Source organism: Anopheles marshallii, chromosome 2 (genome assembly GCF_943734725.1).
Source record: "Anopheles marshallii chromosome 2, idAnoMarsDA_429_01, whole genome shotgun sequence".
Taxonomy (NCBI): Eukaryota; Metazoa; Arthropoda; class Insecta; order Diptera; family Culicidae; genus Anopheles; species Anopheles marshallii.
Genome location: NC_071326.1, coordinates 67,514,992 through 67,542,598, shown reverse-complemented (window position 1 = coordinate 67,542,598; position 27,607 = coordinate 67,514,992). Strand labels below are relative to the sequence as shown.

The following is a 27,607-nucleotide window of genomic DNA, read 5'->3' as shown; positions in this document are numbered from 1 at the left end:
AATCTTTGGCTCCCAGACCATCCAAACGCGTCTGGAAAAATCACATCAGACGGCTTGATATCATCCGTTAAAATGGCTTTGACGTTGCGTTTGTTGTTGTTTTATGTCCGTTCTACATTGTAACTCAAACATTAGTTCAAGTTTGGTGCTCTTTAATCATAAATGTAATATCGATTCTTATATTGTTATGAACTCAGTCCGACATTTTTCAAATTGCACGTACCAAACCGCGTCAGATCCCGACGCTACGCTAGCCGAGTTTGCACAGAATGATGGCGGATCTGATGGCGTGCAGGGAAAAGTATGGTCCGTGGAAGATCCTTGAAGGTGTCCGGATTGCTGGCTGTCTTCATATAACCATCCAAACGGTAGTTCTGATCGAAAAGCTGCTTGAGCTGGATGCCGAAGTGCAGTGGAGTAGCTGGAACATCTTCAGTCCAGGACCATGCGGCCATGGCCGAGGCCGGTGTGCCGGTATACGCGTGGAAGTGTGAAACGGATGAGGAGATTTGGACGATGGAGGTGTTCTGACCAATCTGGTGCACACCGAATATCCGGAACTGCTGAAGGATATCCGTGGGTTCAGCGAGGAAACGACAACCGGTGTACGGGCAAGGCACAAATCTTCGTCACGACGACTGGCTCCAAGGACATCACTGTTGGGGAACATTTCCTCAGGAATCAGGAGGATGATTCGATCGTGTGTAATATTGGGCATTTTGACAGCGAGGATCCGCGTCACGTGACTGCAGGAGAATGCGGTGGAGAGGGTGAACAATAAGCCACAGGTGGATTGGCACAAGCTGGCGAACGGTCATCACATTATCCTGCTGGCGGAAGGACGTCTCGTGAATCTGGGCTGAGCTATGGGACATTCGAGCTTTGTAATGGCGAACTCGTCTACGAACCAGGTGCTGGCGGAGATAGAGCTGAGTGTCGGGAGAAGTACGACGTTGGGGTGCATGTGCTGCCGAAGAAGCTGGATGAGGAGGTAGTTGCCCTGCATCTGGAAGAGGTTGGGGTGAAGCTGACGAAGCTTCGTCCACGACAGGCGGAACATTTCAATCTGCCAGCCGAAAGACTGTACAAACAGGTCCATTATCGCTACTAGAGCACGCTGAAAGTATCACACTAAGCTATCATATAAAATTATAAGACATTCAAGGACCTGAGAAGGGAGGTTTTCCGATTTCTTTTTAAAAGATAGTTAAGAATTTGTTCCCCAGTTTCTTCATGGAATAAAAAAAATCTATTCAAAACTGCGTGCCCTCACTCATTGATACACATGGTTGGGAATGATGATTCCGTTTCGGGTTGAATTGTGCATGTGAACCGTGAACAAGCAATGCAGCACACCACTCCTCCACCTCCACGTGAACGCTTAATTCCGCTTCGCCTTCCCCCCCCCCCCCTCTCCTTGCCCCGCGGTTACATTACACGGCGATGACATTTGAAGGTAGAATAGCTTTGCTTGTGCTCTAGCAATTATTTTCCCTAGCCGGGAAGGTGAGGGAGGAGGACGGTGCGATGGGTTGGGCAGAGGAAGGTACATAATTGCACCGCACACGGGGTCCGTTCCCCCTGCATTGCATGTCTGGAAGACGGCTCTTGCTCATTTGTGTCTCTCCGCCTGCGTACTACGCGCGACACATTGTTGTGTAATTTAGTGAAACAATCAAAAACCATTGCCGCAAGTTCAAGCAAAAAGCGATTTCGATTTAACGTTGTGTGGGTTGTGTGGCACACGCAGGTGAAGGCACCCCATCGATGATGATGACGGTGGCGCACCACCTTACCGGAGCTTCTCTCCTTCCCATTTGAACGGTAGACGGCCGATAAAACGACTGTTTCGATTGCTTTTTTAAATCATAAAAACAAACCACAGAACGTCCCCATCCTCCATCAGCGGTGCATGACCAAAGGTGCATCGGTTGCCCGGAGCAGGCGATGCACCCGTGGAAAATGGAAGAAATTTATTATGCCAGAAGCGAACATTCCATTCTCCCCCTCCCACGTACGCGGTGGCCGTGTTAAGACATTTGAAGCTGGTTGAATGTCACCGGCCGCCAGAGGGCGCTGTCAAACGTCAATCAAGAGTTTAAAAATTATAGCATATTTGGTTTCTATTGTGATTTTATGATGAGAACCAATTACCATGCTGGAAATGCTTCTGTTCGGTGTAGATGGTGACGTGTACCGGGATGTCGTAGCGCCTTCTGGAAGACCGCCAGCAAGCAAAGTGATAAATTTTCCTGGAAAAACAACCACACCTCGTATCTAGTCGACTAATCTTAATTTATGTTTGCATACTTGTCCCCGAAAGGCGGAATACGGGAAGAATGTACAGACAGTCCCCGAGATACGCGATATTAAAGCGGACCGCTGTAACCCGTGGAAAATCGGTGTATGTCGAATCCGGGGGTAAAATCGTTTATACTTCAAAGTTAGATAGTTGACTTCCTTCCTTGCACTTAATTTATTCAGCAAATCAGGAATGTTTTTGAAATAAAACTTTAAAATAAATTAAAAAAGAATATTTTCTATGAAAAATCAAGCTATTTTCTACCAATTTTTCACGTGCTTTGCTAAGATGTTGTGCTATAAACTAACTCAGCTGTCAAATTTCCTAAAACCGCGTATCTCCGAATCGGCGTATAAGAGGAACCGCGTATCTCGGAGACTTCCTGTAGATCGAATTTCACCTCCACTACCTCCAGGTGAAGGAACCAGATGTCAACGTGAACGTTCTGCAGGGCTAAATAGACATTATAGCATAAGTAACTATGGCAACCGTAATAGTGGGCAGAGAAAAGGGGAATGGAATAAATTAGCAACCAATTTGCAAAAATTAATTCACCGGGTGGAAGACGTCGCAGCATACATTTGGCCAAAGAAACCAAGGTGTGAAACAAACAAACGGTCCGTGCCGTTATTTCACAGCTGTTGCCAGCTGAAACTCTTCCGTTCTTGATGTGTTGGTGTTGTGGTGGGTTTGGAAAAAAAATCATTTTGTTTTGAGAAAAATCAAATCTCCACCCGGCGGGGATGTGGAAACCTCTAGCATAATGTGTGTCCAGCATGGCCACCTCACCGCACGCAAACAATTACCATATCCGGGGCGAACGCTTGTGGACCGTAAATGATGGGCTCTCCCCCAGTCCATATAATGCTGGTGTGCTGCATCAAGCCTGGAACGTGCCACACCCTTCAACTGCACACTCAGAAAGAGAGAGAGAGAGAGAATAGCTCCCTGCCCCGGAGGGAAAAAAAAGGAAAATAAAAACATTAAGCGAATGAAACGCGCGCACATATGTGTTTTGTTGCGTTGCGCTGGCCAGCATATTTGTGCCCGGTTGTGTGAAAGGTTCCCAAAAATGAAATCACTTCACATCAACGTATGATCTTTAATTAACATCAACGAGGCGCGCTCTGGCGCTGGCTGACCAGTACGCGACGGCAAGAGCGAGAACGAGTGTTAATTATCATAATTTGATCAGTTAATGAACAACATCCGTTTGGTTACTGTTGGCTGTTCGGTTGTTGGGCCGTGCTGCGTCGTATAGCGTAAGTGTTATTTCACACTTGGTCTGCTGCAGTGTGACGAATTACGATGATGAGCGCTATAAAAGGAGGACGAAAAAAAAAACGAAACGGGGACGATTTGACGCGAGCTTGTTAAGGCATAAAAAAACAATCATCACAAATAGCGGAGGGATCGGCCATTTTAATGTGATTTGACAGTTGGAGTGAGCTTCCGCGCGTCTCTCTACGTTTCCCGGGCCTGCTAAGATGCGTTGGGTCGATGGAGATGAACGATACAGCCAACAACTTGTCTAACTCCTTCCATTTTGTTTTCCTCTCTTTTCCAGCGTTTAGGTCTTCAAGCTGCACGATTGAGTCATTAAAAGAGATGGGAAGCAAAATTGTGATTCATGCACAAGGAACTCCGCAACACGAGTAGGAAAGGCTCTTCGATCTCGTCTCAGGATCAACGAAGATCTCGCACGTCAGGAGCCACATTTTCCCGGAAGGGGATACGCATCCTTCACACCATCTTTCCCTTGGTAGGATCTGTCCGGACTGAAAGGTAAGAAATCATCGCCTGCTCTGCTGCTGAATATTAGAAAATGAGGCGAAATTTCCAACCTCTTCTGAACGAATCATGCAACATAAATAATTCCCCATTCCTTTGGACCTCCTCCCACCACCCGAAAGGAACAGTCGAGGAACTCTCGTACGCGTGAACCTTTTTCCCGTCCCGGTTCGGTTGGTGTCCGAATGGTGCTATAAATTTATTTTATGCCTCCCTATTGCCTGTCGACACGGGAGGGCGGCTCGCGCGTGTGTTCGGTTCCGTAGTTCCTGTTTCTTGCGGTTTAGATAGTGCGTTGCGTGTGGTGGTAAAGGTTGACAGTTCGAAAGTAAACAAAACCCCTCCACGCAATCTCACCTCGTTAAGGGTCTTGCAACCGACAGCCATAAAAAAAAAATGGAAAGGTCTTCCCGTGTGCAACAGACCTGCCCCCTTTGCCGGGGCACGTCTGCTAGTCCTGTGGAGTGGAAAATCCTTGCACACCAAGCAAAGAAGCAAAAAAGGATAACCGTGCTTACGATTTCTTGGTTTTTATCGTTCTTATTTTTATATGTTTGTGGTGCGTACTTGCGTGTGTTTGTGTGTGTTTGTAGAGTTTTGGCATTTTTTTATCGGTTTACCTTTTTCATTTACCTGTTTTCTTTACTCACTCAAGGGTTTACCTATTTCCTTTTGCTTCTTTCTACGTTTTTTTTTTCGTCCGTTCTTTTTTCCGATTCTCGATAGTTCCATCTGTCAGGATATGTTTGGTAGTTTGCTGAGATATTTGTGGTTCGTCCCGTCCGAAACCGTTCCACTACCTTCCGACACTTGCGTTTCGGCACAACGTTTCGTTCGCTGTTGTGTTTGCCTTTTCCACCCGATGGGTTATCTCCTTCACTTTCCTCGTTCTATTACCACCACGTACACGAACTTCTTCGATTTCATTTTGCCGTTTTCACGTCTCCTCACCTTTTTTTTTATGCCCAGTTTTGTTGATTTGTCGATATCCTTTCGGTTGCAGTGGGTTTCCTCTTCCACTTCCAGCGCTGCCACAAGGCGCGTTCCATTTTTTTTCCACCCCGTCAGAGCGTTGGTTCCGATGCAGGTTTATAGCCATCCCAATAATCGTGTTTTGTTGACGATCATAAGGTCAGTTGGTGGTGGTGGTGGTGTAGTGATGTTTGTAACAAAGCGAAGTGAAATATAATTTATGACCTGCCCGTTGTCATCGGGACCTCGGAGCTCTTGCTTCCCACACCCGCTTTATCGAGCTTCCCGCTGTCTTATGCCCTCACATTCGTGAGTGTGTGTGTGTCTTTTTCCCCACGCGTTTACATCTGGGAAGAATTTTCAACGGAGTGTCGAAGGTGAAAAATATAGGATAAAAGAAACTGTATGTAGTGACGGTCGACTAATTGATTATTTGCTCACGGGAACGGCAAAGAAGGACAGCAGCTACACGGTGTAACAGTTAGAAAGGGAACGTGACTAGAGGAAGGGATGGTGCGTACGGTGGCCACCGGAAGGTGACAGATGCGGCTACCGAAGCGAAACGGAATGTGATGCAGCTAATGCATGTGGTGTGGCCTTTCCGATATCTTCGATCCTTGCCTATTTGGGAGGTTTTGGAAAATGGCAGTTCCGTGCTGTCATTATCTCCGCGAACGATGCGGCCGATAGGACACTCTGTCTGCATAGTTTACATGTGCAACAGTTGCTACTCGAGCAATTTCCTCGAGTCCTTTTATTTGCAGTTAAATTTAACACAAACGCATCAGCTGGAAGCTAGCCGAGGCTAGACTCTGTCAGCAAACGAACACTATAAAAATGCCATCAATTGTTCATAAATATTTTTATCGTGATCTCGAGTTGAAATGGGTCTCAAGTATTTGCAAAACAGATGCTTATTTATAATTTTTATTTAATGTTTGCTTAAAAAGAAATTCACCAATGAAATCCCTAAAAAGCTTCATTTATATGTTTTATGTTTATTTTTAAGGTATGATTACCATTGCATTATTGATATTCAAAAAGAATTTTAATTAGCTTTGGTCTGATTAACGAACATCAGATGATATCGCATTCCGGTATATCTGAACATCACATAGACGTCATCTCTCCATCTCAATTCAGATTCAATTCGTCTCCCAGGAGACTTTTGGGATTGGGTCGTCTGGTGTCATTCTAATGACATGATCAGCTCAGTGGAACCAGCCGAGGTCTATACATTGCGCGTTGGAAGGATCATTATTCTAAGTGAAGAGTTCACCTGATTGTAGAACTCCTTCACTTTCATTCTACCCATTCAGAGTTAAAAATCCTTTTGAGAATTGGCCACTCGAGACATCTGCGGCTCCAAGGATTTTGACAGTTTGGGAGACATTTCTCAGAGGCATATGTGAGTATACGTACTTACTTATTCGGCGCTACAACTGGAGAGTCCTCTAAACCGCTCACGGTCGAGCGCCTTCATCTACCAATCCATTATCCCGGCCTTTCTGGCGGATCACTTCATCTCAATTTGGGCCTACCAGACCTCTTCTGTCCATGAGGACGGTCTAAAACGACTTCCGTCCGGTGTCATTCTCATGACGTGACCAGCCCATCGGAGCTCTGGCGAGTCTAATCCGTTGTACGACAGTGAATTCGTCGTCATTGTTGTGGCTTCTCCATTGTCCACACATACGGAGCCAAAAATCTTCCTAAGCATCTTCCTCTCGAACGCGGCTAAGAGGGTTTCGTCAGATTTGGACAAAGTCCATGTCTCAGAGGAGTAACTTCTATATAGTCCCAGCTTCGTTCATCGCGACAGGTGCTTTGAGTGAAGAAGTTTCCTTAGACTGTAGTATGACTGGTTGGCAGCCAGCACTTTAGCGCGTATCTCAACATCAATGTTACTGTCGGTGCTTACTTTGGATCCAAGATAGGTAAAATTTTGGATGACTTCGAAAATGAGCTCACCTATTTGTACATCACCCCTTGCGTAAACCAAAGATGTCTATGACATCAGCCTGGATCTAGATTGACTTATAGAAACTGGTCCCCGAAGTTTCCACCGCCGAGTCGCGGGGTTGAAGAGCGTTCTCGAGCGCTAGGTTGAAGAGTAGACAAGCTAGCCCATCTCCTTGCCGCAGACCCTTTTGGTAGCAAAGGGCCCTGAAAGTTTTCCATCCACCATCATCTGGCATGTGACGTTGATCATTGTTATTCGTACTAGTTGGGCCGGGATTTCAAAAGAGCTCCTGCTTCTTTATCGGCACAACAACCTTAAGAGGTCTAGGACAGCCAACTCTAGCTATCTGTGACTTTATTTACCCGTAGCTGGATAGTCAGTCCTGCGTATTGGGGGATTGGTTCCGGACGGGATAATCACAGAACATAAATAGTTCATCAATTTTCCTGTTTAACAGGAACTTTTCTGTTAAAATACTTTTAATTTTAACGAAGTACTGTCAAAAAATATTGACGCTATACATAATTTCCTAATAAAACCTTAGTAAACCGAGTTGCAAAACATATTTTTTTCATCTTGAATTTTCCACGGTACGTAAAATATGCGCTTCAATACGTTTCGTTTTTTTTTCTTTCCCCTGAAACCGTTCCACGAAGAAAATGCTAAAGATCACACATCGCCAACAAGCAAACGCGATTTTGCGTACGTGTTAGTTATATCGTTTTAATACTTTTGCCTAGAATCGATCTCCGTACCCGGACCAAAAGAAAAAAAATACATCACCTTCCCCTGTACATGTGTGTTTGTGTGACGCGAAAAAACAAATTTTCCAACAACAAAAAAACGAGGAAATAAATCATGCCCGAAGAAAGTGTATTGTACGCAGAGTGGATGCGACACACGCGTGTGGATTGTGCGCCAGCAAAAAAAGAAAAGAAATAATCTAACTTATCCCCCACATTCATTTTGCTGAACGAACTATGTGTGTGTGTACGTGTACGTGTGTATGTATATGAAGGGATTTTCCCATTTCCCTCCCACGCGCCCATCACGAGATTGCTCCGTGGCACAGCTTGCTTTGATGGAAATTCAAGAAAGTGTGTTTGATTTCTTCTTATACACCCATCCCACCCACCCCATGCCTACTTTACTTTCGGTAGCAGCACAGCAAAAATAAGAAAAAATGGAAAATCAAGAAGAAGAAAAAAACTTGCAAAAAATTTCCCTTATCACTCGAAGCGCGCGTTGAATTTATTGGCCTTGGCGAGGGGGAAAAATGTAGAGGGAAAGCTTAGAAGAAGAAAAAAAAACAGCAACAACTGAAACTACCAGCGCCGTACGGTGAAAGGAGACGGTTTTATCCTTCCCTTCCCGCACACTACCCATCACCACCCTCCCTCACCCGTTCGTCTCATCTTGCGGAATACCGTGGGGAGATTTCGATACGCTAACGAGCAGGAAAAGGACGATGTCCTTTCGCGAACGGAGCGTGTGGAAATGGTTGTGTGTGTGTAGATGTTGAGTTTTCTTTTTTATTTTCCTATCGCACCGTAGAGGAAGGGCTGGAAATGTCTCGGGATGATTGGGATGGGTGGGTGGGTTCTGTAGCTGTAATAAGATTGGGTCATTCGATGGTGAACGGGGGAAGACGTTGTACAGGGGGGAACCCCGAGTTGTGAAGGAGCTGTTGAAGTCGAAAGGATGCTGTGCTGTTCCGCGTGAGCTTAACGAAAGGGAAGTAGGGAAAGGATAGAGAGAGAGAGAGCGAAAGTAAATTTAAATTGGATACGAAATACTTGAAAGTTCGCCCGTGACGGGCAAGCGCGACACGTTTTCCACGTTCAGCATACGGATGGAAAGGGACAGCGAGTAGGACGAATTACGAAGGAAAATAAGATTTTTTCCCATCCAAGGAAAGGAGGATATTAGAGTGCTCACAGTCAAATACAAACCTCTCCACACGCATACACACGCCGCCGATAGGTATTAATGCCGATGCCGCCGAAGCGTGTTTGGCGTGGGGGGATGCAAAGTGAAAGAACTCAAGCGCTTTCCCGGAAGAATGGAAATGGTTTCGGAATATGTTGATTTTCCCACTAGCAAACGTAGAAAGCACAAAACCTTCGAAGGTGTGAAGGGTCCATGAAGGAAAGGTTATTAGTGGTTTAATTTTGAAGTAAAGTTTTTGTTAGTTTGGTGAGGTTTATGTCACATTTCTTAAGAATTCTGTCATCTCTCTGGCATTTCAGTTTTAAATATCTAACTGCGCCAAACTCCCACACATTTTTCGTGTCACTAGCTCCCGCAAGTTACACATGGCGGCGTCCCCAAGAGCGTCTCGACGCTATGGATTGTGTCTTCAAGCAAGAAGACCGCGTGTCCTTGCTGTCAGTGCATTTTGGCAGTGAAAAGACTTCGCGTCATCGCGACAACCCAATGGGACCCGATGACGGCGACGAGGACAACCAACGACGCGAAGGACATTGTAAGAGTCTGCGCAATTCCATCCCATTGCCGGCTGTGGTGGAAGGCTCTGGGCAGAAAGTTTTTTTTGTGTGTTTGTTTAATTACTTTCGTCCAAGGATCTCCTAGCACTTGTTTGCCTTTAAGTTAACTTGCCTTGTCCAAGTCCTTGACCAGTGCCGCGCGCAATAGATCATCAGCTTTTTGTGCCTGTCCGACAATTGTCGCGACCAAACTTACCGACAAACGCTTCTTTCACTAATCGACTGACGGGCAGAAAAATATTCAAATTCGGTTTGCGAGCGATGATGCGTGCGTGTGAAACGATGGCTTTTGGCCAATGCTAATTTCCAACACGGTGACAGCATGCTTGTCTCCCACGGACACCCCGCGGGAATGTTAGGAGACAAAGTGACCATTTAGGAGCGTAGACGAACGAAACACCGAAGCCGCTGCGATAGATTTCTAAAGTCACACGCTTGAAGTTGGCCGTGCGGCAGACGAGATCTGCGAAAGGAGCGGAATAGAATAACACGTTTCGTACGGATTGAACGTAACGTTCCAAGCTGCGCCGAAGGTGGTCGATCTCGTCTTGCATTCTAATTACCTGCTGGAAGAAGGTGAACTCCCCGGGAAGATGGAGAAGGTGTGAACCGTTAATGGGGGAGTTCGTGTCTGTTTGATGCTTCAGCCATGCTTCGGAATGCCGTTGTAATGAAACTTCATCAATATCAAAAGCAGAAAGGGGGAGGAAAAAAAAAAGCAGCTCCAATCTCGACTGCGGAGACGGACCGTGGTTGGAGTTGGTGAGCAGTGCTCGAGCTCTTTTCTTTTCTGCGCACCACTCATGGATGGATTAGATGAAGGTGTGGAAGTGCTGTTTGGTACCAAACGGCATGGAAGGCACACCATCATCACCATAACCTTAATACTCCCGTGGCCCTGTCAGCCACGGGTTTTTCTACCCGGTCCGGTGTGCACACGAAGGAGATCTGGTTACGGGAATCATTTTTCAATTTCATCACGCTAATGAATTAGTAAAACCAATAATCCGCGTCCGCGTCCACTCGCCGCATGGGCACGGGTTTGGGGAATGCGAAGATGAGCGCCTTAGCGTGCGCTAGTGTAGTTCTGGAAAGATAAGGAGAAGGTAAATCCGTGTTTGGTTAAAAATGATGGTGTGTTGGTGAGCCGTCGTTGTCCGTCTTGGGTTGCCGAGGGTGCAGTTAGCGCGGATGATGAGCGCTTTCTTTCACGACTGTGCGCGACTCCGGGCAGTTCTGTGTGTTTGTCTTCCTCCGGGGGTTGAAGAGGAAGAACCAAGAAGGATTGGTGTGGCTCTTGTCGCTACCTTTCGTAGTGCTTCTCCCTTTATAGAAGCTTGACGTCCAGAATGGGACGATGGACTTGTTGAATTACGAGCCAGGTTGTCGGAAAAGTGTTGACCCGATCCTAATGCACGTCGGAATACTCTAGCATGTAATGTCCAAATGCTCTTCTGGAGAGTGTCGATCCACAGTCCAACTTTTTCATCAACCCAACTAGAACCATCTTATTCCAGCAGGCGACGTCGTATGGCTCACAGAAGGATCCGCAAGCGATTGGACGCGTTGACGCTTGGGTTTTGAGCGCATGGGGATCAGTAATTCCACACGTTCCTCTCCCGCCCCAAGACCATTTATTTATTCAGCTTATCGGACATCGGTGTGGTTAGTGTTGACTTAAGGCATGTTACGTGCAGACATCGTGCAAAATTCTATCAACTTCGGAAATGTTAAACTCTCAAAACGAAAACCGTAATCTTGGGACGGTTAGGCATCCGGTAAGATTTTTTCCAATACCAAATCCCAAAGAAACGTCATTCTGATGCTCAGATTTCTGATCACATCCCAAAGTTTCGCGCACACCAGAAATGTAACGACCGGGAGGAATATGAAATGTGGTGCAGATAGTTCAGCTTGTTTGTTTGTTTTGTGGCGTACAACAAGGCCAGTTACAGCTCTGGGTGGAGGGTTTGGGCGCTCTCTGTGTTGGGTGAATGACTGTAATTTCCCTATCGCCGCGATCACGCTGGAGACGGCCGTGGCATGGGATTGGAACGGGTTCGGGGTGTACAAAATCCTCAATCATTACACACCATAATCGGCACTCCAGAACGGGAGAGCACTACAATTTGGGTTGGCTCAACGTCGTAACCCATCGTCTGCTGAAGACAACAGTGCACAGCACGGACCGGGAATGGAACTAAAGCGACGGCATCAAACCCCAACCTAGGACATATCACACGTCTGGGTTTTGTGGGGAAAGAGATGAAATCTTCCCCCGGGGGAAGCGGTGGAAGCGCTGAAGGTTGATTCATTTTAATTCAATCTTCACCAGCCCACCGATCACCACACTTCTGCGCTGTCTCGTGACGGGTGTAAGCTTAAACGAATCATCGATGCAAACACGTTTAAATCATTTCATCGTACTGCTTCGTCGTTTTAAGACCCATCATCTCCACCCGCACGGAAAGCAGGGGGTGTGCAGGCCCGGGGCAGGGATCAAAGTCAATGCTTTCAACTGGACCTTGGATGTTCATTATTCCGTACGGCGGCACTCGAGCATTCGAGACCCCGGCCCGCGGTATTCATGGATGGGTTTTTGTTGAGCATGGATTCTACGGGGGGCACATGCCTTCGGTGAGACGAGGGAAATTTTAGGGCCCCTCGCATACTGGTGTTGGCAGGCGCAGCAGTTCGGTAAGAACGAGTTTGTAATGCGGTCCCTCATTATCGGGTGTGTGTAAAGCATTCCGAAGACGTCAGCGCTCCGTGTCTGTGTCTCTGTTGCGGGGCGCGAGCCCCCATATACACCTACAATATTGAAAGGGTGCCCACACATCGGCCAGGCTGCTCGATGGCCACTTTCGCAGACGATCACGCGGAGGGAACCACTCTTAGTGGTGCGCTTTTATTTGTCTATGCTATTAATATTTCCGTATGATTTATAAGTCCCGTGAGTTTGCGTCTTTCGTTTGCATATCGTTTCTTTGCGTTCGATTTTTCCCCGCCTTTTCCACGGTCGACACTTCCCGGTCCCTTCTCGCTCCGCGTATCGGTTTACCAATTAGGTTTTCTTTAATGGTCACCACTTTAAGGGTCGCCGTGGCTGCAAAGGGAGGTGGCGATGCGCGAGGTGACGTGCCCACCCTTTCAACATTCATTTTATCGCACATTTTACCCGCCCGGTTCAATTCACGAAAGCTAAAGGTGCTCCAAAACAGACCAACCCATTTATGCGTTTCTTCTGCGTGTGTGTGTGTATGTGTTTTTTTTCTTTATTCCACTCTCTTTTCTCTTCCAAACATCCAAACGCGCTCGTTTGCCCGTGCACGATGTGCAGTTGTTTGATTTAGCACTATTTATTAACATGACCTGCCTACCCATCGGTACCGATCCAATGTTTCCCTTTGCCCCTACCCCATTTTGACCCGGGCGGTCGCTCATTTGTACCGTTTTGTAACGTATGTTTTCTTTCGAATTTTAGATAACGCCAGCCAACTACCGGGCCGCCACATCAAGGATCGATCGGCGGAGCACAAATTAAACATTAACGTCCGGCCGGTGGCGCAAAGCACGACTGAGCGAGAACCACACGCACACGACGGTGGAAGGCGCGACGACGGTCGAAAGGGCAGGACTAATTTTTATTGAACGACGCGCAGTGTGATCGCGCTGAACAAACACACACGGGACCTGGGGCACTATTGCGCAGCATACATGAAATGCAGCGTTTGGGGTGAAGACCCAACCAAGCGCCCGTTACCATCCCGCCAGTGAAGTTTGTGCAAATAGAGTGCTGCTGCTTCGGCGAGCGTGTGTGGCTTGGTTCCGGAATTCCTTGTCTCGGAACCGTTAATTGGAGCTGAAAAGTTACCGAACTAGCGCGATCAAACAACAAACGCCCGTTTCCCCCAAGATCAAGATCATCGACGCGGGCGGCGGTTGTAGGAACTTTTACACCACCGAATGCCGCCGCGCATGGCATTCGATGCATCCGCTAGTTAGCATGCTGGCGGCTGGTAGTTCCAGAGCCTCACTTCTACCACGGCTCGATGGCAGCACTTCCGCCGGGGCAAAGCAAGCATGGCATTAGTCGCACGGGTCGCATCCTGCCAGCAATGAAGCGGAAACAACTGCACCACTGCGTCAGTAGCATTAACATCGGCAAACGAAACCGCAAGCGGTGTGGAAACTTATACCTTCACGTGAGCACCGACGAGGGTAATGGGAACCGGGCATTTACCATCGCTACCGTACGTTGCCACTGCCAGATACAGCTGACCGGTAGCACGCGCTTGGGCGGACCGGTGCGGAACCAGTGCCCGCAATAGGGCGGTGTGCCACGATTTCCAACACTCTGTCATCACGGTTCCATGTTCATTTGTGATAAAGGGAGGCAGACCAAATTTTAACTACGACAATTAAAGAGACAGCAAGCAACTTGCTCTGGAGCGGTTTTAAGCAAATACCTACGGGAGGAAGATACATACGAGACCGTGTGTGTGTGTGCGTGAGTTCGAGAGCGCGCAAGGGGTGAAAGAATGACACAGCCGAGCTACTATGTTAGCAAATATGCCGGAGAATTCTGCAAGCTGGTGGTGGAGGGCGATTTCAGCAAGGTTAAGTCGAAGTTCAAGGAGTTCGTGCTGGACTACCAAACACCGGAAGATCTCAATACGCCGCTGCATCTGTCTATCATTGCCCAGCAGAACCGCAATGAAATTATTCAGTTTCTGGTGGAATCGGGCGCGGACTGCGATCTGCGCAACTCCATGAACCTGACCGCCTCGGAGCTGGCGATCAACCTGAACTTTATCGACGTGACAAAGTTCATGCTGGCCGTCGAGTTCCGCAACCTGACGGACTACCGTTGCTTTTACCGGCTGATACGGCGCGGTTCGGTACCGCTGCTGCAGCTGTTCCTGGAGCTGAAATCGTTCGACGTCCACCAGCAGATCGGGTACGTGTCGAGCGTGTGGCACGAGCTGTACGTGAAGAATGTACCGCTCACGAAGAGCATGGAGAACTTCCTCGAGTACCAGCTGCTGAACTACAGCTACGCCTATCACCACCCACCGGCACACCGGCCCGACCGGCCAAAGTTCGACAAGGAGCTCGAGCAGCGGATCGAGCTGATCGTGGAGTACACGCGCTACCTGACCAAGCACTACGGTGCGACGGACAATCTGAACGACTACGACGACAAGTTCCTGCTGGCAATCAAGATCGTGTACGACAATCTGTTCTTTGTGCGGGAGAAGCGCGAACTGGTCGGCTCGGTACCGGTGGACGAGATCTGTCGGCTGCTGGCGGTGTTTCTGGCCATCTTCAAGAAGGCACCGCATTACGAGGTGTACAAGCTGCTACTGAACAAACGCACCGTGCTGCAGTTTCTGTCCGCCGTGAGCGATGAGCTGGAGCGGCTCAAGTGCGAGCTGGTCGAGAACCGTGGCCAGTCGAGGTGGTCGAATGAATTGTTTTTGTGTCTGATGTGCTGCATACGGGACGCCGCACCGGCCAAATCTACGAAGGCGATCAATGCGCTGTGGCGCAAGAAGTGTGTGCTCAAGAAGAAGCTAATCTATTACGTGAAGGCACGCCTAAAGGCGAACCCCGAGCTGAACGCGATCCAGGCACGGTATGTGAACAATCTGTCCAAGGCCGAGCTGGAGGTGCTTCGGCACGAGCTGCGGGCGAACGAGTTCGTGGAGCTGACGCGTTCGACGGGACGCCGCAATCGGGTGACCTTCTGCCGGTTGCGCAAAACGTACGATCATGTGATGCAGCTGTATTCGATCAAGAAGATCCTTCGCTACTTGGATGGGATAGCACGGATTCAGCTGCCGCAGTATCAGGTGTCGGGTGTGCTGGCCCTCAAACGTACGCTGCAGGTGATCGCGGAAACGGTGGCCAACACCCGCTTTTCGCCGGCTATTGCGCGCAAGCTGGACAGTGTGGTGCATAAGATACTGCCCCTGAACTTGGACGTCGATGTGCGGGATTTCTATCAACCCAACGTATCGCTGTACAAGATGTGTTCGGACAAGCTCGAAACTGGTCGGTTACTGCCGTTCGCGGAAGTGCAATGTAGCCTCAAGTCGGTGCGGCGTTACTTCGCCTACGTGCACGATCTGAAGATGCTGGAAGCGTACAAATGCTACCTGGGCAATGTGCATCAGCTCAAGAACCATCGGCAGGTGGCAAGCTACAATCAGTACGTGGGCGACGCGAATCGAATGTACTTCGAAAATCACACACTGGACGATCTTCACTTCGAGCTGGAGGATTGCATACGCGTCGTGGAGGAGCTGCAGGAAACGTTCAGCCAGCAGCAGGACGAGAAGCTATGTGATCTGCTTCGGTGCGTGTATGGACCGTTGGCACAGCGCTTCGAGGCGCTTACGAAGGGTGCGGAAGGGGGGGAGCGTGCTGCGCTGGCATCGATCAGTGCGAACTTTAACACGGTAATGCAGCTGTGCGGGACGGAGATAGACATGGCGAAGGTGCGCCGGATCGTGGGATCGTTTCTGGCCGAAAGCTACCCCAAGTACGATATCTGCAACGACGAGCAGTTGCTGCTGCTGAACCCGCTCATGCAAGAGCTGCTGCATCTGTTCACGAACTATCTCTACCAGTACCAGATGGATGAGCGAGTGACGAAGAACTTCGTGACGATGATCGAGGTACTGCACGTGGGTCGGTACATTGCCGTCGACCACTTTTTGCCGGAACGAACGAAACCTTTTGATAGTTTGCTGCACCAGAACTACACGAACGACATACTGAAGAAGTTTAATCTGCAGAACCTGAGTTCGATCGAGTTTGCAGTATTGCATGAGCAGCTGTCGCAGAGCTATTACGACAATTGCTACAATCTCGATAAGAAGTATGCGGTGCTGACGATGTTCTTCAAGTCCACCAACCGACAGGTGAATGATGCAATTGTGAAGCGCAACAAACGGATGGATCGGGAAGAGTTTCAATCATTTCTGGACGCCAAGTTGAAGTTTATTGGACAGTTTTTGCCCTGCAGTGACTTTAACGAGGTGACACAATTCATCAACGAAGCGGCCCCGCACGTGGAGTACGCACTGGAGCACTGCTTGCTGGAGCTGTGCGAGATTCTTACCGATCTCGGTGTGTTCCAGGACAATCAGTACGTGTTGAAGCTGCAGTCGGCGAATGTGAGCGGTCGCAATCTGCATGACTATCTGCGGCAGGATGCGCTGGAGTGCGACATGCTGACGCTGACGCACAGCACCAAGGTGAAGGTGTTTCTGAACGGGTTGATCTTTAAGAGCAACGAGTTTAAACTGTACCAACCGCCGAGCAATCAGAAGGCGAACCCGGATGAGCTGCTGTCGATCAACGAGAATCTGATCAACAACTACAAGATGCGCTGGAGCTGGGTGGAGCAGCAGGAGCGATTGTTCAAGTCGGTCGAAACGATTGATTTGAAGCTGCTGCAGGCTCTTACACCGGACTACGCCGACATCCGGGGCATGCGGTTGGGTGTGCTGTGCGATGGCACACCCTCGACGGAGTACGAAATCATCGATCACACGATACGCAACAACCTGAAGCAGATGGTCGACTACCTGTCGGAGGAGCTGCAAGCGATCTCGTTCGAGAAGAAGCAATTCTTCCAGTACGTGCTCGTACGTAGCTCCAACTCGCTGTTCATCGATGCACACTTCACACTGACCACGGTACAGGAGCGGCAAGCGACGATTCTCTTCATGGCGCTCTACTTCCGCGCGTACGACTTGTTTCTCGAATGTGTAAAGCGATTCGAACTGACGGTGAACCTCGGCAAGATCATCAAGTACATCAATCTGGAGTTTATCGAGAAGATCGCGAAGCAAATGAAAGACATCAGCTGGAACTGTCAGGACGGGAACGGCACGACAGTGCTAGATCAGTGTGTGCAGAAGGGTGATCTGCCGGCGATAAAGAAGCTGATCAAGCTGGGCGTTGACATTTGTTCGCAGACGGCCGATGGTACGTCCGCGCTACATCGCGCGTGCAGCTTGGGCCACACGGACATTGCCAAGCTGCTTGTCAAGCATCACGTTCCGCTATCCTCGCTAAGTGGAACCGATCGCTTGCCCTTGCACTACGCAATCCAGTACCAGGAGAATGAGCTGCTGCCGTTGCTTTGGTGTGACGATATTGATGTAAACTCGGACAAAAATCGACTGGTGAAGCGCGCGATCAAGTACGGCAACCTGGATGCATTGAAGTTCCTGCTCGACACACGGCATGCGAAGCTTGCGTTCGTCGATCAGCATCAAAACACGGCGCTGCATCTGTGTGCTACCTACGGGCGGCTGAACATGCTCCGGTATCTGTTCGACAGCCATCGAATCACGATCGAAGAAGACAACCTGTTGAATCGCCGCAATGCTTGCTCCAAAACGGTCCTTCACATTGCAGTGCAGCACCGCCGGACGGCAATGGTTGCGCTTTTGCTTGACCGAGGTGTCGATCCGAGCCCGGCGGATGATACGGGACGCTCGGCGTTTGAGTGGGCCGTCCAGGAGAACAGTGTGCGCATTATGAAGGCCTTCGCCAAACACACTCCAACGATGCGGTCGATTGCGGGTACGTCCGGTGTGGCATCGCACCCACTGACGATTGCGATCGAGCAACGGAACGTCCGTATGTTGAAGTTCTTGCTGCGGAATGGATGCAGTCTCGCCGGTGAGGCGCTGTGCCTGATAAAGGCCGTGTACACACGATCCCTGGAGCTGGTGCGGTACATCGTGGAGCTGTGCAAGCCCGCCTTGCAGTATCGCGATCCGTACGACAGTACCCCGTTGCATGTGGCGATTGCGATAGAATGCAACGAGATTGCAGCCTACCTGATCGAATCGGGCGCGGATATAAACGCAGTGAGCAAGTTCGGTGATGCACCGTTGCATGTGGCCGCACGGCATGGTAACATAGTGGCCGCTCGCATGCTCATCCTGAAGTATGCCACCATCGACGAACGGAATACATCCGGGCTGACCCCGCTGATGCAGGCAATGTACTCGCGTAACCTGGACATCATGAAGCTGCTGATCGGTGCGGGCGCCAATATCGATCTGCTGAAGCTACACCTGGCGGAGATTGAGCAGCTCGCCAAACTTCCCACCATCCATATGTTCGTCGACCATTACGGGCTGCTCGAGTTTATGGTGCTGCAGCTGCAGTACGACCCGAACGTGCGTGATGCGCGCAACCAGCAGGGCCTGCTGCACAAGGCGTGCTACACGAACAATCTGCAGATCGTGCAGTTTCTAGTCGACTGGTGCCGGCTGCAGACGGAGCAACAGGATGCGAACGGGCGCACACCGCTGGCGATAGCGAACGAGTGCAAAAACTATGAGGTGTCCGAGTTTCTGCGCAGCAAGAAGAGGAAAAAATCTCAAATCGCTCCCCAACGATACTTCGATCCGGCCGGTTTGATGTAACACGGACGGTTCCGGTGGTTATAGCGCTGCCAACGCATCCAGAGTGTCAGATGGGTTTAGCTCCGGGTTTTATGTGACCTTTCTAACCTCCTTTTGGTTGGTTGACTATCTATGAGTTTAATTTGCCACTGTCACCTCAGACCGGACTTGATATCGTTTCGGTTTACCCAGTGAATTTAGCTCTCGCTGTTCTAGCGAGCAAAGTAGTATAGAAATGTGCCCATCGTTTTGCATAGCTTTCAGTGTGCGTAAGAGAAGATAGAAGAAAACAAACTCGTAACGAAAACAAGCAATGGAATACAGGTGTTTGGAGCAGAAATCTTCGACAGAAAGTAGCTACACAAGTGTGTCCCTATCGTTTGGCACTGTGTGCTGCAAAATAGGATCATGTTCGTTACTGTTGTGAACAGCGCAAGCGTATTCTGCCGTAGCAGCAAAACGATAGCCGTACATTTCTTTTCATGGAATATCTTTCCCTGTTACACACGATAAATTACAGCTTTGAAAGGCTTCTCGCAACAAAGTTCCTCGCGTCCCAAATCTTGCGTGTGCTGGAAGTCGCAGAATATAAACCGCGTGTGAACATCGATCGTCTGAATGATCACTGTCGGGTTGATTCGGTTAGATAATAAGGAAGAGTATGCGTAGCATTTTTGTTTTTAGATGGACTATTTTATGCTTCTTATCGTTCCGCAATCATCCCCAGTAATTTAGCTTCTAATCAGACGATCGATTTCCGGCGGTTGGGTTTTGTTGATCTTCATCACACGTTCTTGGGATGTACTAAACAGAAGGCTTCAAATAGCGCTCAGCTAAGCATGAGTTATTGTACACTTGATGGATCTTTCACTCAAGTCAAACAGTTTGTTTGAAGTACATCGGTTCTTCGGAAAAGCGTTTGGTTGGCCTATCCTTATTGGATGCTCTAGTCAGTGTACTCGTTCTGATGATCGTTGTAGTAAAATCCAACATGATGGACAGGAATATATAGCATTGTAAATGGTTTGAAGGTGTACACAATTGAACGAAATGGCACTGATAGGCAGATAGCTACGTGATAGTCAACAAAGGCGGTCAGCAAAGAACACAACACGAATACACACACACGATATGTTGTGTATCCGTTTTTGGGTTTGATTGTGAACTGAGTCAGGCTACGCTGAGCAAACTGATTGATTTCCTTGGTGATTTTAGATGAAACAGGTGCGTGATTTTAGCTGTTTTATAAACCTCCTACATTCCACTGACACAAACGATGCGATACGGTCAAAGCCTGTTGCAAAATGGTGGCAAGCGAAGCGGGCAGTAGTACAGACGCTGATGAATATTGTGACTATTTGTGTGCGTGTGTATATTTGTAGGGGAGCTAAACTCTAGACAAAACAACAACTACCGTATGGTATTGTATGCGTGTGTTTAAGTAACTGGATGTAACTACCTTGGTGTCTGATTATAGAACTTACGATAAGAAGCAGTAGATTCGCATCCCCTCGCCGTAGGATAAGAACGGTGGCGAACGTGTAACGATGCTTTCATAACGCATCACATAAGAGTATAGTCTAGAAAACGGCTGGACACACGGGATATCGGCAGATGATACACTCCCATTCCTAGAAGCATAAGATAAAATCTTTTATTGTACCTTTTTAAGTAACGAAACCTCGCATATTCCTTCACCCGGATGCAGCGCCCAGCGTAGTAACGCCGCTAGTAACGTATTAGCCCCCTGTTGGGAAAAGAAAATGGAGACATAGAGTTGGGACATGTTAAGTTATAGGTTTAGTAAGACGTGAAATGAAACTAATAACCTCGCATTTATTACACGATTACAAACTACCATTATCATATACATACTATATATATATATATACAGACTGTACGAAGAAACTTCTACTATAAGTACACATTTTATATGAGTGTCGTAATTATTGTCCCTGGTAGCTTGTCCGTCTCTAAGTAGTATCGGGATGAATGAGAAAAACAGACAAAGGGCTAATACACACTATGCGACCTGCATGCAGCGTTTGCGGATGGGTAGAAGCAAATAAACTACTAAATCTTTAACAACTAAGAAAAGTGAACGCCCCCGTAAGCAAAAGACAAAACAAGCGCCAGTGCAGAGTATGGAAACGTAAATTATTTATTAGGTAGACACTCGTTATGCATGCACCAAATTTAATATAATATATTAAATGGCAATGCAGCAGAGTATAGCAAACGAAACGGAATCAACCGGGCATAATGGAGTAGAGAAAACGGAAGCGGAACAGCACAAAACAGGTGTATGTGTGTGGTAGGCCAAGTGTAACGACACTTAATGCTACGGATAATCCTAGTTCTACACGGATCTGATATCCCTTCGAACGGGAAGGAAGGTTGGAAGGTTTAAAAAATCAACGCTAAACCTCGCATGGTTTGTGAAACGTAATAAGACATATAGAAGTAGTGTTAAGAATGGTAAAAAAAAAACCACAAACAAATGTGTGTATGTGTGTGTGCATGTGAAAACTCGCAAAACACGCAAAAGTCGCCATCCCTCGCATAGTACGTAAGGAAATCATGGAAAAGCAAAAAAACACACAGAAGAAAACGTATAACATTAAAGCATAACAGTAAAGTGAAAACAAAAAGGTATATAACGATATCAAAACTAATGGTGAAGAAGCAATGGCAAACCAAACGATTTCAGTATCTGTTCAGTGTCTAAAAGTGTAGCAAAAAAAAAAAAGAGAAGAACAAAAACGGAACCGGAAAGGGCTCGGGCAAGCTCGAGTTGCACATTCCCAGTGGACGCGAAGGCTTCCTTTCATCGGAGCAAACATTGCTTGCAAATGGAATTAGGCGACTTTGCTAAAGACATTAATTTTGGAACCATTTGAGGATGATCTGTTGGTGTCAAAATCGTGTCAAACAAAAACCATGTTCAAATTATGCGTCTGTTTCTTTATCTTTTCGCTGTGTTGTTAAAGTAACCGCTTTCCTTGTTGGAAGAACTCACGCAACGGTCTCGTCAAATGAAGTAGAACGACACTGCCTTATGGACGAGAGGGTTCCGACCGCGTGGTGTACTTTCGCTTCTGTTTCACCTTTGGTTTCATTAGCCAGTTTTCAGGCTTTACTTTTGAAATGTTTTTTTCCCTTTTGGCGCCCCATCAATTCACGTTGTTTCAATCTATTACACCAATGTAAATGCCAACAGAAATGCGCACAAAACATTTACTTCCATTTTGGGTACGTTCCTATACCCCTTCACAACAATAACTTACATTCGTTTGGCTCCTCTTTTTCTATTCGGTAAGCGTGAAGTGTAGCAAATTCAATTTATCTTCCAAAATACTATTACATTCCTAACTGTAGTATGATAAGGACCGGAAAACGGAAGAGATGAGAGGGAGAGAAAAAGAGCAAACTATTCTTTGTATACGCGCATCTCAGATATACATTTTAAATTCAGGATCTGTTCCGCAACCCATCCACAATCCACGTGTTTTATATCAGCAGATTATAAAAAAAGGAAAGGAACTTGAAAGTGAATACAAACGTGCAAACCTGAAAGGATTTATTTTCATCTGCAATATGAACAAACAGCTCAGTTCCGATGTCAGATTATTTTGTTAACAAAATAAAATGAATTGATTTTTGGAGTAATTAAATGCAGTTGTGGTCAACGTGTTTTTAGCACACATTCGAAACAATCCGCCCTCAACCAGCATGGGATGAAGAAAATTCAAATACCAATTACCGTTACGTTGCTGGCAGTTTCAAACTGACAGCATGTCCAATGGATGAATCAGCCGAATATCTTGAACGACGATTGTGTAAATAAAATATAGACAAATTGAAGAGTTTTATTAGAATTGACCTATTGACCTAAAATTAATGAAAAGTATTGTCCGAATCTTATTGAAATGTTATTAAACTCCCTTATTCTCTTTTTTCGTTTTGATTTGATATTTATGACACCAGCCCAGCTTGAAGTACTGAACCCAGTGCTATCCCGAACCGGCTGATGGAGTCGAAATTGACGTGGAATTGTTTATTCACGGGTTGAAAGAACAAATAAAAAACAATCGTCAACAAAGTATTGCTCGGCAGATTTCTCCGTCGACAAATCTCCACATTTTATTCGTGATGGTAGTAAAGTGCAGATAGTTGGTGTTGTCTTTATTGTTTTATTTTCAGTTCGAAGACAAATTCGAGGGGCGAATCCTATAATCACTACGCAAAACATAACCTGTGCAATAAGTTCTGGTACTTCTGACGAATCCCACAAAAGTGCGCTTATCAGTGCTACGTGTCGATTGTTTATAGTTTACTCTTACGTTACTCGTTAGTGGCTGAATATGTTGAAAGCAGTAATCCTCATTGGTGGTCCCGAAAAGGGTATGCCAAGGTGAAAAATGTACCAGAAAGTATGCTATTTTAACCGGCAATGTTTACTTGCAGGAACCCGTTTTCGTCCACTCTCGCTAGATACACCGAAACCACTGTTTCCGGTTGCTGGGAAGCCCATCATACAGCACCACGTAGAATCGTGCGTTCGCATCAAGGAGCTGAAGGAAATCCTGATCCTCGGTTTCTATCCAGCCACCCAGATGCAACAGTTTGTAAGCAACATGCAGAATCTGTACGACGTAAACATTCGCTATCTGCAGGAATTTACGGCACTCGGTACGGCCGGTGGAATGTACCACTTTCGGGATCAGATCCGTTCGGGTAATCCGAGTGCGTTCTTCGTGCTGAATGGAGACGTTTGTGCGGATTTCCCCCTGCAGGAGCTGTACGATTTTCATCGCAGCAAGAAGGACAAAGTGCTCGTTTCAATCATGGGTACGGAAGCAACGCGTCAGCAGGCCGTACACTACGGTTGCTTGGTACTGGGTAAAGACGAGGAAGTCACGCACTACGTGGAGAAACCACGGTCCTATCTGTCGACGCTAATAAACTGCGGTGTGTACGTGTGTTCGATGGACATTTTCTCCAAGATGGGAGCGGTGTTTCACTCGAAGCAACAAGATTACAGCATGTGCAATAATGGCAACGGTAAAGATAGTGGGCACATTCGGTGGGAACAGGAGATTCTTACACCGTTGGCCGGCACGGGCAAACTGTACGCGTTGCCAGTGAAGAACTGGTGGTCGCAGATCAAAACGGCCGGTTCGGCCATCTATGCTAACCGCCACTACCTCGTACTATACAAGAAGGCACACCCAGATCGTTTGGCAAACGTTGGTGCGAAGACGGAGAACGGTAACGCAAATCTGGTTTGCAATATTATACCGGATGTACACATTCACCCGACGGCTTCGGTACATCCTACGGCAACGGTGAATATGAACGGTCATTTGTTACTTTAGTTGAGATCGCTTACTAACGTTTCCTTTTGAAATGTCTACTATTGCAGCTCGGTCCTAATGTGTCAATTGGCCCGGGAGTAGTAATTGGGCCCGGTGTTCGTGTCCGTGAATCAATCGTCCTGGAGAATGCGGTCATCAAAGATCATTCGCTAGTACTGCATAGTATTGGTACGTTAGCGGAATGGAAATTGGTGGTGGCAATTGATAATCTTCAGTTTTGTCTCTCTTTTAGTGGGTCGCGGTTCTCAGATAGGCATGTGGGCACGAGTGGAGGGCACTCCGAGTGATCCCGATCCGAACAAACCGTTTGCTAAAATGGAGAATCCACCCCTGTTCAACACGGACGGTCGGCTAAACCCGTCCATCACGATACTGGGTTATGCCGTCAGTGTGCCTTCGGAGATGATCGTACTGAATTCGATCGTACTGCCGCACAAAGAGCTAAGTCGCAGTTTCAAAAACGAAATCATTCTCTAACGGGTGGCATGTTACCTCATGACGAAAGAAAGGAAAGGTTACCTGGGATGTTACACACGGGTTTAGTGACATCCTTGCCATTATGTTTTAATTTAATTGCATTATATCAAAGAAGAATATAAATTGACACCAGAATTTTCAAGCGGTAAGGAAAAGTACGCTGTGATCAAACAACAAAAACGCATGGAGTACTGATCCGAAATGATTGCCGTCCCTCAGAAGGAATCTTGGTAAGTTTTATTTTGTAGCGATGTGGTGTAATACGTTGAGCGAAGGATATCACCAGTCTACTAGGCGAAAATACAACAAGCAAACTATTATTTTGCAAGTATGATCCAGAAGGTCGTTAAGCCAACATCGTAAAGCTTGGTTAAGAAAGCAGGTAATCTTTTTTAAACTTGTTTAGCCCTTCAAACTCGTAGATTAGGGTGTAACGAACCAAATGACCTTTTGAACAAGCGCTGAAAGGACGAGGATTGAATTCTTGGAAGCCTCAAATGCTTCTGACTTCCAGCAGAACTCACAGACAGCAACTCAAACCCACTCCAACTGAGTTACTTCGATCAGTTGAAACTGTCAACAGGGAACGGTGTCTGCACATTGCATGTACCTTCACCATAATAATGGACATTTTGTTTTAAATGCAAGAAAAATATTTGAAAGTAAACAATGCTTGTAATTAAAAAACGCTCAAATGAAACAACTTTTGTAGTTATTCATATTACAACGTCAGGTTTTAATTTCATTTTGTTTTTCACCTGAAAGATCGCAGCACATGGACAAGGTTTCGATGATACAAAAACTGCACATTCACACGCAGCAATCGTGTTGATCCCTCCAATTCCGTTTTAGCGGCACTCAGTGGAAGCAGCCCGTTGGAAGTGGGCAGAAGCGTTTCGTCTGTGCATGGGTATAGACGTACTTACATTTTCTCAACGTTCAACCTGTTGCGTGCGAAAACTACAACAGTCCAGTTGATTGTGGTCATTTGTCGAGGTGTGACACGGTGTGAGCATTCCGGGACGTGGCCCATCCATTGTCGACGAACATATTGAGTTTTCGGCGAATGAATATACAGTGAAAAAGCGGGTGGGTGTTACTCGGTTGAAAATTCAAAGAAGTGCTAGCGCACCAGCCAAGTATTTGCTTACCATCCGTTTTGTGCTTAAACCAGACGATTTTGCGCTGTGTGAAGTGTGTGATTGTATCCTTTTTGGTGAGCAGTTTTGTGCACCTTGAAGGCAAACAGTTGGTGCTGCAAAGAACATATCAGCATCAAGTGATTTCGGCATTCCGGAAGAGAAAAAAGCGGTGAGCTAGATTAATTTAACGTGAATGCGTATGAGCTGTGAAGTTATTTTGGTGCGTGCGTGTTAGCTCTAGTGGTGGAAAATTCGTGGTAAAAGGTGAGTAGTTGGGTGAAATGTTCATGCCATTTTGGGATTGCACGAAGCGCAACAAGTATTTTACACATTTTGCCACATCAAAGGTAGCTTGTGTTTTATTTTCCTTCCACCCCGAACTCCCTTTCGCTCGCTGCCCTTCCCGCACACCTGCGCTGACGTATTGTGAACGATCCAGGTGAGACAGGTAGACAGTGTTTTGTAGCGCAAGTCTTCGGGTTATAAGCAGCGATGCTAGTAATATGTAGAAACAGCATTAAAATTATATTGCAGCCAAGAGTTTTGTGTAAATTTTTGTTGAAATATTGAGTGTTTTCTGTTTAATCGAAGGGAAACGATTGTTTTGTTGTTTCGATTGTGTGACAGTTTGTGTTTGTGGTCTCACGATCCAAGTAACATTCTCACCTTTTGCCTGTTTGCTCACCTGGAACGCCTCATCGAAAACGAAGCTAGTGGTGTTATTTTCATTGAAAATGTTTCGCTTTTAGACGAAATATTGAAGGTGAAGTTTTTCTGTGGACTAAAGCTGCATTAGAAGCAAAAGTTTCTTTAAACAACAACATAAACCTGGTTAAGAAAATACCATACCTGCGCGGCGCCCTCCAGAAGCGTGTGCGTTAGTGTTAGTGAGATCTGGACGCAACTCACCGATTAGGTGGATCGATTGATTGCAGGTAGAGTTGTGCGAAGAAATATCGTGGTGGATTCTTTTTCTCCTCGTATTTTCTTCTCACCCTATGCTCACTTCCACGCACATATTCATTTTCCACCTTGGAGCATAAAAATATGCAGCCTCCTTAGATGCACCTGCACCGAACTAACTGTAACCGTGTGCTTAATGGATGTGTGCGTGAGCTGGGACAGACGGTAGACGCAACTTACTCGGTGTGCCTCATTACCCATTATCAGAGGGTTTCCTTTGCGCCACAATGAAACGTCACACATATCGTAACGAGGAAGAAGCGTTTGTGGCGGACGGCTTGGTGTACGATGGAAGAGGTACATTTTTATGATAGCACCGGATTAGCCGCGTCGCCAGCAGAAAGGAAACAGGCTCTTTCATTTACTCTCATTCGTTTTTGGTACACCTGCGGTGAAATTACATGTCCGGCCAGTTTGTCCGCAAGAGTATGAAGAAAATTTGCTCTTCAGATACTTGCTTCCTGGAGTTGGTACAATGTTGGGTAGAAAACTCCGGTAACAACAAACTCACGCAAGGAAACATTTCGATACACGCTGGCGGCAAACAATTAACACCCATTAGTCGGCGTAGCTTCGACTCTAATGCTTTGGACATTATTTGTGTCGCGTCGGGGCTGATGTGCTACGAATATTGTATAATTGTAACCGACGGGTTGCTGCCCCAAAAGCTAATGG

The 27,607-nt window shown here is 47.0% G+C and overlaps 2 protein-coding genes and 1 pseudogene across 2 annotated transcripts; all 3 read left to right on the top strand.

The window, feature by feature from the left end:
- The first annotated feature begins 272 nt into the window (after nucleotides 1–272).
- Nucleotides 273–1,111, top strand: LOC128718434 (adenosylhomocysteinase-like; annotated as a pseudogene).
- A 12,965-nt stretch (nucleotides 1,112–14,076) lies between these two features.
- On the top strand, nucleotides 14,077–18,993 carry LOC128710275 (uncharacterized). Its single transcript, XM_053805321.1, has one exon. It carries the CDS (start codon nucleotides 14,077–14,079, stop codon nucleotides 18,991–18,993), a length of 4,917 nt encoding a protein of 1,638 aa, XP_053661296.1.
- Nucleotides 18,994–23,336: 4,343 nt separating this feature from the next.
- On the top strand, nucleotides 23,337–24,827 carry LOC128710282 (mannose-1-phosphate guanyltransferase alpha). Its single transcript, XM_053805328.1, has 4 exons — nucleotides 23,337–23,376; nucleotides 23,440–24,320; nucleotides 24,398–24,518; nucleotides 24,583–24,827. The coding sequence occupies exons 1-4, from the start codon at nucleotides 23,337–23,339 to the stop codon at nucleotides 24,825–24,827; spliced, it is 1,287 nt and encodes a 428-aa protein (XP_053661303.1).
- Nucleotides 24,828–27,607: the final 2,780 nt, after the last annotated feature.